At 37.3% G+C, this 12,035-nt stretch overlaps 1 protein-coding gene and 1 non-coding gene across 2 annotated transcripts in view; one reads left to right on the forward strand and one right to left on the reverse strand.

Annotated features, from left to right (window-relative positions):
* The window catches only part of SLC25A17 (solute carrier family 25 member 17), a 44,085-nt gene that overhangs the window by 9,413 nt on the left and 22,637 nt on the right, over window positions 1-12,035 (forward strand). The window contains exons 2-4 of the mRNA XM_061124470.1: window positions 7,271-7,331; window positions 9,125-9,191; window positions 10,603-10,754. Of these exons, the coding sequence (XP_060980453.1) occupies window positions 7,271-7,331; window positions 9,125-9,191; window positions 10,603-10,754 (280 nt within the window). The remainder of the gene's footprint in view (window positions 1-7,270; window positions 7,332-9,124; window positions 9,192-10,602; window positions 10,755-12,035) is intronic.
* LOC133044081 (U6 spliceosomal RNA) lies at window positions 4,982-5,085 on the reverse strand. Its single transcript, XR_009689831.1, has one exon. It is a non-coding gene; the product is annotated as a U6 spliceosomal RNA (small nuclear RNA).

Here is a 12,035-nt window from a genome sequence, read left to right on the forward strand (position 1 = left end):
AATGATCTTAGGGAAGAAAAATTTGGAGGACTCTTAGCATCCCGATTTCAAACTTAGTACGGAGCTACAGTAATCAAGAGACTAGTATTGGCATAAGAATAGACAGACAGATCAACAGAGCAGCACTGAGAATCCAAACAATAAACCTCCAAATTTGTGTTTAGTTGACTTTTGGCAAGGACACCAAGGAACGTCAATGGGGAAAGAACAGTCTCTCCAATAAATTGTGCAGGGACAGTGGGACATCCATATGCAACAGAATGAAGCTGAACCCCTGCTTCACACCACACACAAAAATTAACACAAAATGATCCTCAGACCTAAATGTAAGAACTCAAACTACAAAACTGTTAGATGAAGACATTGTCATAAATCTTCATGACCTTGGATTAGGCAGTGGTTTCTTAGAAATAACACCAAAAGCACAAGTAATAAATATACACATTGGACTTGATCTGAATTAAGACTGTGCTTCAAGTACTATTAAGAAAGGAAAAACAACAGAATGGAGAACATATTTGCAAGCCTGATTTGCAATATCTGATAAAGTGTCTAGCCTCCAGAATATGTAAAGAATGTTTGCAGCTCATTAATAGAAAGGCAGATAGCTTAATTAAAAAATGCACAAATGGGACTTCCCTGGTGGTCCAATGGTTAAGAATATGCCTTGCAATGTAGGGGACACGGGTTCGATCCCTGGTCCGGGAAGATCCCACAAACTGAGGAGCAACTAAGCCCGCGTGCCTAGAGTCCTTGCTCCGCAACAAGAGAAGCCACCCCAGTGAGAAGCCCAGACTCATCACTAGAGAAAGCCTATGTGCAGCAACAAAGACCCACCATAGTCGAAAAGTAAAAATTAATAACTCTTCAAAAAAACACACAAAGGATTTGAATAGACATTTTTCCTGTGAAGATATACAAGTAGCCAATAAATACGTGAAATGCAAGTTATCAGAGAGATGCAAATCAAAACCACAATGAGATACTATTTCACACCCACTAGGATGGCTATAATTAAAAGCGCAGATAATGACAAGTGTTACAAGGATATGGAGAAACTTGAAACCTCATGTTTTGTTGTTGGGAATATAAAATTGTGTTGTCACTGTGGGAAACTGTTAGTTCCTCAAAATGTCAAACATAATTACCATATGACCCAGCAATTCCACTGCTAGAGAATTAAAGACATATCCATGTAAAACATTGTATACAAATGTTCATAGCAGCATTATTCATAAAGCCAAAAAGTGGAAATAACCCAAATTACCAGCTGATGAAAGGATAAGCTGAAGGTGATTTATCCATATAATAGAATATTTTTCAACCACAATAGAGAATCAAGTTCTGATTCTGTAACATGAAGGAACCTCCAAAGAAGCCAGTCAAAAAATCATGTGTCATTTGGTTCCATTTACATGAAATGTATAGACTAGGCAAAAGAGAGACAGAAAATAGGTTAGTGGTAGCCAGCGTGTGAGAGGAAGAGAAACTGAAGAATGACTGCTAATGGGAATGGGTTTTCTTTTAAGGTGATAAAAATGTTCTGGAGTTAGCTAGTGGTGAATGTTGTGCAACCTTGTGAATATCTGAAAAAACCACTGAGTTGTAAAGAAAAGGAAAGCTGTCAGGTACAGCTAAAATACCTAGAGGGAAAGGAGTAACTTTTAAAATCAAGTTTGGAAAAGAAGAAAGACCTAAAACCAATGAGCTAAGCATCCATCTCAAGATTTTAGATAAGGATATAAGTTCACAAAGGAAGGGGAGATAATAAAGAGAAGAATCAGTAAAATAGAAAGTAGAAACACAAAATGTTCTGCCACATTTTATGTTTTCAGTTATTTGTTGAGAATGAAAATTTGGTTATGAAAATAAAACAGTATATGATCGCATATTGGTAAAATAATGATCTCACCCACCCCTAACAAAAATCTGTTAAGCCATGGTACAATCATTATTGTCTTAAAGATGAAGAAAGATGCTCTATTCCAGTAAGTTCCAAATCTACAGTTTTGTCCCAGAATCTCAGGAACTCCAGATGGATCTGGCTGCCTGCTGGATATCTTCGTGTAGAAGTCTTTGAGGCACTTAAAATTCAGGCTTCCATGGTAGCTCAGCTGGTAAAGGCACCTGCAATGCAGGAGACCCTGGTTCGATTTCTGGCTCTGAAAGATTGGGCTTCCTTGGTGGCTCAGATGGCAAAGAGTCTGCCTGCAGTGCATGAAACTTGACATCGATTCCTGGGTCGGGAAGATCCCTTAGAGAAGGAAATGACAACCCACTGCAGTATCCTTGCCAGGAAAATTCCATGGACGGAGAAGCCTGGCAGGCTACAGTCCATGGGGTCGCAGAGTGAGATATGACTGAGTGACTTCATTCACTTTTAATGCAAAAGCCAAACTCAATATGCTTTTCCCAAAGTTGCTCCTCCTGCAGTATTTACCATCTGAGTTCATAACTACACTCTCACTGGTTTTTTTTTTAAAGCCAGAAACCTGGGGGTTGTCCTTGAAATGCCACTTCCTCTCCCCACATCTGTCCAGTCAGTCACTAGAATAGTCTTTAATATACTCAGCAGAAGCCTTTGACTTGACCTCTACTTACCCCAAGACTTTCATTCCCTTCTTGGTTGTGCTATCTGTATTCTGACAATAATAGCCTTTGAATTTCCAGGATGTTCATGTCACTTCCAGACTTGCACTTGGTTTTCCTTTCAGCATTCTATTGGATGTTTTTCTCATCTAGTATCTCTGTTACTTAAAAAAAAAAAAAAGCCAACCAAACCCAAGCCTCTAATAAATGATTCCCCTAAGGTATTAATTATAGGCTATATCTATTTTTCCTAGAGTTATTTGCCTTTTGTAGAGTTTCGTGGAAAGGATAGTGTCCAACCCAAAAGTTTGTGATGTATTCAATTTCTTACATGGGTATATCATCAGCTGAAAAGGATATTAGAAGTGATGTGTTTGTTCAATAATTATTTGTTAATAATGTACTATTTTTCATATTTAATGGCATGTTTATAATAGAAGTTCTCAAAACTATCTGGTCTCATAATTTCTTTATACTCTTAAGAATTATTGCAGACTCTGAAGAGGTTTTACTTATTTGGTAATAACTTTCAATATTTATTGTTCTAGAAATTAAAGTTTGGAAATCATAAAGATACTTATCTGCTAAAAATATTAAGCCTGTTACATGTTAACATACATAGCATTTTTAAAACCGTGTTTTTCCCCCATTAGTAAGAAGAGTGGCATTGTTTTGTATTTTTGCAAATCTCTCTAATACTTAATAGAAGATAGCTGGATCCTTTTATATGCTTCTGCATTCAGTCTGTTACAGTATTATACATCACAGAACCTCTGGAAAACTTCACTACACACTGAGAAAACAAGAATTAAAAAAGGCCAAAAAAATGGAATTATGCAGTAGTATTTTGTGAAAACAGCTTTGATCCTGCAGACCCCCGGAAAGGGTTAGGGGACTTTCAAGGATCCCCCAGCCCATTGCTTTGAGAATCTCTACACTGTAGTATTCTCTTGTATTCTGATGTCTTTTTTTTTCCTTCTCCTCATTTCAGAACTAAAGCCAACACATGCTTATTGTTTAAAAATAATAATTACACAGAGATACATCCCACGGGAGGTGTTAATCCCTCTCCCTATATAATCCCTGTTAAGAATTTCCCACTTGTGTGTGTGGGTTAGTATTGTGTATACGTGTACACTTTTACAAGTAGAAGAGAAAAATGCAAAGTTGTTTATGTCTTGATTGAAAAAAAGATTGAGAACTGAGGTCGAGCAGTGAGCAGTAGAGCCTGGAGTTCAGGAGACCTGGGTTCTGGCTGCCTCTGCCCCACTGGCTTTCAGCAGACCTCTTAGTGATGCTGTGATCCCCGTGGTGGCTCAGCGGTAAAGAATCTGCCCACAGTGCGAGAGACTTGGGTTCAATCCCTGTGTGTCAGGAAGATCCCCTGGAGAAAGAAATGGCAACCTGCTCCAGTATTCTTGCCTGGAGAATCCCATGGACAGAGGAACCTGGCCGGCTACAGTCCATAGAGTCGCAAGTCGGACATGACTTAGCAACTAAACAACAACTTATCAACCCTGGCCCAGGCTCCTTGGTCTGCAGGGAAAGTGTCTGCAGTGCTAGGTGACCTGTAAGGGCTTTTCCACCTCCAGGTGCCAATGTGGTGTAGAAATTAATTTGTTTTCCCAGTACCAAATGGTTAAATGCCAGAAAGGGATGGTAGAATTTTGTGACTCAAAATGTTTGGTTTTGGTGAGTTAAAAGAAGGTTGTTTCTCGGGAAATAAGAGTCTTTTAAATTGTAATTGTTGTCAACAGCAGAACTCCCACTCAGATGGTTAGAATTCTGTGGGACTCAGATAATGGGTTGATTTATATGCCTCTCTGGCAGAACAGTATTGTACTTGTGTAGTTATCTTCTCAGTATTTTGTGCTGTCTAATTTTATGTAAGTGAGAAGACAGTCCTAGAGAAAAAAAAAAACACTATTTATGAAAAGTGGAATTTAATTCAAATTTCTGAAAAAATCATAAGACTGTAGCTAAACATAAGACTTTCATGTGTAGAATTTTCCTTCAGGTAATAGCTGCTTATGAAAACAGTTGTCTGTGTGTTTGCTTGGTGAGGGGACAAATACAGCAAGTCCCCAAAGTACCGAATAGCTATGTTCTCATTTGTACCCTTATCATTTGCAATATACTTTCTCATAGATATTAAGTTTATTTGTAGCTGGATACAGCTGTACTTTTATTATTAATCACAGGCTACCAGATTGAATGGTTTAGAACAATCAAGCAGATCAGAAGTTAGATACACAGCCCACTGAGCTAAAATTAAGATGTCAGTGTGTTCCTTTCTGGAGGCCCGAGGAGAAAATCCATTTCTTTGCTTTTTTTGGCTTCTAGACACTGCCCACATTTCTTGGCTAGTGGCTCCTTTGTCCATCTTTAAAAAAAAAAAATGGAATGCTTCAGGAGTCTTTGTGTCATCCATGCGCAGGGGCAGTGCTAACCTCTGTATCATTCCGACTTTAGTATATGTGCTGCCAAAGCAAGCACCCTTTATGCACCTTAAAGCCAGCAATAATGGGCTGAGCCCTCATTGCCTCACTCCTACCTCCTCTTCTACTTTTAAAGACCTTCGTTGGGCCCACTCAGATAATACAGAATAATCTCTCTATTTTAAGATCAGCTGATTGGCAAAGTGACCTGCCATGTAATGTAGCATGTTCACAGGTAACTGTGGGTTAGAATCTTTCAGGGGGCTATTGTTCTGCCTGCTCTGTCTACGTTCTGTGCATTTTGGTTTGTGGTTTCTTCTTTGAAAACAGCCTTACTCTGTTGTCCTTTTAATTTCTAACCCACCAATTAGATTCCTTTTTGTTTTTCTACAAAGCACTTTTATATTAATATTATAAATCTTCTTTCTCAGTATTAGTGATTGGAATGCAGAGGAGGCAGTGATGGGTTTTTAGTTTACCATCTGGATCCAGTCTTTCCAGTACTAATGTATTTTTAAACTGTTTTTTAATTTTATAGATCTGAGTTTTTTATGCTAGTCCTTGAGGAGGTAATAGACCTTTGAGCTCTTTGGACTGCCTGTTCTCTTTATTTCGGTACAAGATGTACTGTAAGATTTCAAGATTGGAGGAGGCCATGGCAACCCACTTCAGTATTATTGGCTGGAAAATCCCATAGACAGAGGAGCCTGGTGGGCTACAGTCCATGGGGTCACAAAGAGTTGGACATGACTGGAGCGACTTAGCACACACACAGGGCAGGGTCTTCTTAAGTTAGAAAACCTCAGGTGTCTATTTAAAGCCGACAGGGAAGAGGGATGGGGGTGATCCAATCGTTTGAGGAAGTAGTTTCCAGGCAGGACTTTTCTGTCTGGAGCTGCCCTGTCTAATGCAATACCCTGCATAGATGATCTATTGCAGCATGATAGGAAGTAAACTGACCTTGATAAGTGTTCACCAGCTTTCCAGCCCCCGTTTTTCTTGGAAATTGCTTGTAAGGTAAGCAAGGATGCCAGGAGAATAGATTTGTAGACTGTATACCTTTACAGATCCAGAATTACTTAAAACATTAAATATTACCTAGTTCTTATTAGGAAAGATCATTTATGTGGGAGCTGTCAGAATAGCATAAATGGCTGAAAGTAGATTGAATTTAATAAACATTTAAGAATAGATGCTATTCAGAGATAAATAGATGTTCTCACAGTCTGGTGGAAGAGTGAGATTTCACTGCAGTCTGAGTGCTCTGAGACATAATCAAGTGCTGTGGGAACACAGAGGACCTGATGGCTGGGGGTAATAACATTTAATCTGAGTTTCTAACAGTAACTAATAGGACAATACAGTGTTCTCCCTTGTCAGACAGGCTCATCTATAAATAGATAAGAGACTTAGCACATTTTTGTTCTTATCTTTAAAGTTGACTTAGTTTCGCACTGTTGTCATGATAAAAATATTCTGTGTTACCATTATTAGATCAGTAGCCTCAAACTTGATCTTATGCCCGAGAATATACACCAGAGGGGTCTGCATCTAGGTTGATAACCATAAACCCACCTGGGGATTTCATGCATATGATTTTATCCCTAACTGTATGCTTCTGGTTTTTGTCTGTCATAGGGCTTTATGAATGAAAAGACTGGTTATTGGCTTCTTATTTTTCCCCACTGATAATTTTTGTCAGTGGATTCTCTTGGATGAATTATTTATAGAATTTTTAGCAAAGATATTGTCCCTCTTTTATTTAACACACAAGCAGACAGAGCTATTTTAAAGAACAATATGATCCTTAACCCTCTTTTACTTAGTGGTGAATATATTATTAAGCAAAGAGTATAGAAATATGTATCTGATTACTAGATTTTTTGGTTTCTTGGGTTATCAGAGGAGAGCATAGGAGCAGTAACTGACCAATGAAAGGTTAAAAATCCATTTACCTGCTATCTTGACAGGTATCCAAGGTTGAAAATCCCTAAGTTTGTCATCTCCAGGGACCCATTACATTTTCTTTTTCAATATAAAAAAAAAATTTCTTCTGTCTGTTCAAGTATGTAACTAACAGAATTTTGAACAATAATGATCCCAGTAGATTAAAATAATCTGTATATTTGTTCACTGAAAATTTGATTTGACCCATTGACAGCAACAAACTTATGTTCATTTAAAAGTCGTGGCTCATTATTTTTGTGATACCATAATGGCTAAAGGCTTTTCAAACTTTTCAGGGAAGCATGACAGCAATGACTGTATTTTTTCCCTTGGATACAGCTCGACTTCGACTTCAAGGTGAGTATCTTATTGTCATCATATTCCTGTTCATTTGATGTCAGGAAGCAAACTTATTTCTCTACTAAAGTCTAAATTAACATAAGGATATTCTGTTTCATTAGTATCTGCTGTTGTCCATTTTCACTGACTTTAAAGACTGGTCATCATTGCTATTTCCTAATTAACAGAGAGGTGTTTGTGAATGAGTCATAGCCTCAGCCGTTTTCTAATCTGAGAGACCTGAGTGGGTTTGCATTAGTCATTTTGAATCATTACAGTTCGTTCTGATAAACAGTATGACTTTTCAAAGGCAGAATGTCGAGTTTTGTTTTGTTTTGTTTTTTTTATTTGGAGTAGATTTTCTGGAAAGATAACAGAGAATAGGAAACGTGGACCCACATATCATTATCATTGCTCATCTAGGCTTGGAGTTCTAGGCGCCCTCCCCTCATTTCACTTTATATTTATAAATTCTACTTGTTTTTTCCTCAGTATTTTTCAACTTGAAATTATAAACCTATGCCCAAGGTTACATTAAGAGAGAAGAGTAAGATTAGCTTTGAATAATTGCTGTGTTAAAACCCTTCATGACTACTGTTTAATTAATTTTAGATATTTTGGGCAGGTAGTACTTTTACATGATTCAAAACCTAAAATACAGAAAAAGATAGATAGTACAGTGAAAAAAATCTCACTCTAGTCTGCCTCCTTTTCTCTCCCCTATAGATAATATCTTTTGTTAGTCTCTCAGATAGCCCTGAGAGTCTTTATGGACTAACAAGCAAATGATATATATTCTCAATTTTCTCTTTCTTATTCAAGAAGCATACTTTTCTTACTATTCCATATCGTGCATTTTTTGGATGCCTTCCAAATCAGCTTACTGGGGGCTTCTTAATTCTTTCTTCTGGCTGTAGAGTGGTCCACAGCATGGCTGCAACATAACCTGTGTACCCCTCCACTATTAGAGATTCTTGGATTATTTCTCCTCTTTTGTCAAATAGACTTGTTCATATGTCATTTTGTTTCTGTGAGTTCTGTGGGATAAATCCCCAGAAGTGGGGTTGTTGGCTCAAAGCGTGAATATTTATAATTTTGATGGTTATCGTCAGATGCCTTGTGCAGTGTGTCCTAATTTCTCATTTCATGAGCTATGCAGGTACCAATTTTCTTAAGTAATTGGTTCATTTTCCCATTTTTAGGTTTTCAAAATATTCAGATATGGGTAGGAAATTTGAAATTAATTGAAGTAGGTTTTGTTTTCATTGAGAATGCCAAGAAAAGTAGAGTTCTCCCTTTGAGACCTTGTATTTTTTTTAGAATAGGAAACAGAGCCCAAGGCTGATATTTTGGAAGCTTGAATTTTAATCCTGGCTCTGCTGCCTCCCACATGTGTCCTCCACAGTGTTGTGTCTGTAACCTCTTCTCTAAAAGGGAAATGGTAATTTATTTCCTCTCTACTTTATAAGATATTAAGATAAAAATGAGAATATGTAACTTTGAAGAAAAACCAACAGAAGAGCCCTGTGAAATATAAAAAATAAATTTCTCCTGTTACATCTTTTACTTTGAAAATCAGGTATTGAATTAAAATGTTTTATGGTTCATGAATAACAGTTAAAACCCAGGGAATCAGCTGTTGAGAATTTAGCCCATGGGAACACAGGAGAATCACTGAATTCTGAGGCAAACTAGGGAGCCCAAAGATTGCAAGATTGCTCAGGTGAGGTCAATGGCCTTTCAGTGAAACTTGCTGCTGCTGAAGATAACAATTCTCAAAGGATTTATCTTTAAACTCTTTGATCTTGTAGTTGATGAGAAAAGAAAGTCCAAAACAACACACATGGTGCTCCTGGAGATCATTAAAGAAGAAGGCCTGTGAGTACTGCTGTCTCCTTCGTCTTTGTCAGACGGAGCAGCTCGCTGGGAGATTCCTGGGCCTCTATCATGTCTCTGCTCACTTTCTATCCATTTCTCAGAGCCTCCTTGTGTTGTGAATTTGTAATTGCCTGACTTTTAACTACATAGTTATTTTCACTTCCTTAAAGTTCTGTGCTTGGCCATTTTAATTCTCGATCACAGAGACTTAACATGAAACATGTGCTTTGTTTTATGTATAGTAAATTGAAGGAGGTAATAGCTGTTTGACTCATTCCTATCAGATACATTTAGACCAGGAAATGTACCTTTTAAAAAGCTTTTAAAAAAAAAACAAAAAAAGATTTTAGTTTGGAAATAATTTCAAATTTACAAAAAGTTGCAAAGCTAAAATACTGTTAATACAAAGAATATCAGTATGTACTTTACCCAGATTGACCTGTTGTTGATACTTTCTTTTTTTTCTTGATACTTTCTTTCCTATTTGTTTTTTCCATTTCTGCTCATGCTTTCTCCTTCCCTCTCCCCCCACCCCATCCTTCTTGCTTTACTACACAGACATGTACACACAACACACACAAGTTTTTTTCAGAATTATTTGTAAGTAAGTTATATACCATACATCAAGCCCCTTACCCCTATGACTGACATTTTCAGAGTGTGGACCTTCTCCCCTTAATTTTCCTTAAATAAAATGTTTCTCATTTTAAGTTTGCCTTATGTTTCTTCATGATTAGCCTGAATCTGTGCGTTCTTGGGCAGGATAACATGTAGGTGAAATTGTGTCCTTCTTGGGATGTCCCATCTAGAGTCACATTTTGTCCACTTGCCCTTTACTGGTTAATTATGATTTCTTAGATTTGAGTTAACCACTGAATAATTTTATTTTTCCTCTTTTGCAACTGTAAGCAGTCTATGAGGAAATCCTTAATTTAGTATTTTAGAGACTCAAAATGCAGTGGTTTCCAGTTGATTGCTTGGTTGTGTTGGTGGTCAGATTGTCCCAGCTGTGGCAGCGTGAGCCCCTGCAGCCTGGTTCCTGGGCCCTTGTGTCCCCCATCACCGCTGTTCTGTGTTTACTTAATTTTAAATGTTCTTGCCCTGTAATAAAGTGTGAATGATGCTATATTAACTAACAGTCATGAGGAAATTGTTTCTAATTTTTTATAGTAATTTCTAAAGGAAATCAAGGTGGGGGGGATCAGTAAATCAGTCATTGAATGTATGTTGTTTCCTGGTATCATTAATGCTAGAAAAGATTTCTTGGGCAGCCTCAGAAGGTAGGCTATGTGTACAGTTTGGAGTACATTTTGGTATAGGAATGAACTTTGAGAATATGTGAATAACGATCAGCCTTTTCTAGAGGCTTCTGTCCCACATCTTTACTTTGCTTATTGTGTTCTTCTCCTAGCCTGGCACCATATCGAGGGTGGTTTCCAGTTATCTCCAGTCTCTGCTGCTCCAATTTTGTATATTTCTACACTTTTAATAGCCTCAAAGCAGTCTGGGTCAAAGGTCAGCATTCTACTACTGGAAAAGATCTGGTTGTTGGATTTGTTGCAGGTAACTAAGTTTTCTGAATATAAGGTGTTTTTATATTTTATTGTTTATATTGTATTTCATGTACCCTCTAAGAGGTTATTTTAACACACAGTAATACTACAAAGAATGTAATTAGTTTTCTAACTTGACTCTGTGTGTGTGTATAGTAAAAATGCATAACATAAAGTTTACCATTTTAATAATTTTTAAGTGTACATTTCAGTAGTAGGTTTATTCACATTATTGTGAAACAGATCCCTATAACATTTTCTTCTTACAAATAAGAAGCTCTAAACCCATTAAACAATTCCCCTTTGCATCCTCCCCCCAGCCCTAGTAACCACAATTCCGCTTTCTGTTTATATGAATTTGACTACTTTCGATGCCTCATGTAAGTGGAATCGCGCAGTACTTGTCTTTCTTTTTTGACTTATTTCACTCAGAACGATGTATACTCAAGGTTCATGCATACTGTAGGATGTAACGGGATGTCCCCGTTCTGTAAGGGCGGATGACACTCTGTTGTGTGTGTATACCACGCTTCGTTTATCCACTCACTCCTGACGGACATCCGGGTTGTTTCTGCCTTCTGATTACTGTGCATAGTTGCTGCCGTGAGCATGGGTTGTATGAATCTCTCTGAGTCCCTGCTTTCAGTTCTTTTGGATATATTCCAAGAAGTGAGATTCCTGGATTATATGGTAATTCTTTTTATAATTTTGAGAAGAACTACTGTTTCCACAGTGGTTGCACTATTTCATAATCCCACCAGCAGTTGGTTCCAGTTTCTCCACATCCTCATCAACACTTGTTGTTTTGTCTTTTTTTTTTTTGATCCTAATGAGAGTGAAATAATATTTCACTGTGGTTTTGATACACATTTTTCTGATGATAGTGATGTTGATCGTCTTTTCATCTGATGCTGAAGCATCTTTGGAGAAATGTTTATTCAAATCTTTTGCTCATTTTTTGAGTTATTTGATTTTTTGTTGTTGAGCTATAAGTATTCTTTATATATTCTGGATACTAGCCCCTTATCAGATAGATGATTTACACATATTTTCTCCCATTCTGTGGGTTGCCTTTCACTCTGTTGGTTATGTCATTTGGTGCTCAAAAGTTTTTAAGTTTGATCTTATGCCATTTGCTTATTTTTCCTTTTTCGCCTGTTCTTTAGGTGTCATGTCCAAGAAGTCATTGCTAAGCTTAATGCCATGAAAGCTTTTCTCCTAATTTTCATCTTGGAGTAACATAGTTTTAAGTCTTTAATCAGTTTAAAGTTACTTTCTGTGTATGGTGTCA

Source organism: Dama dama, chromosome 22 (genome assembly GCF_033118175.1).
Source record: "Dama dama isolate Ldn47 chromosome 22, ASM3311817v1, whole genome shotgun sequence".
In the NCBI taxonomy this organism is placed as follows: Eukaryota; Metazoa; Chordata; class Mammalia; order Artiodactyla; family Cervidae; genus Dama; species Dama dama.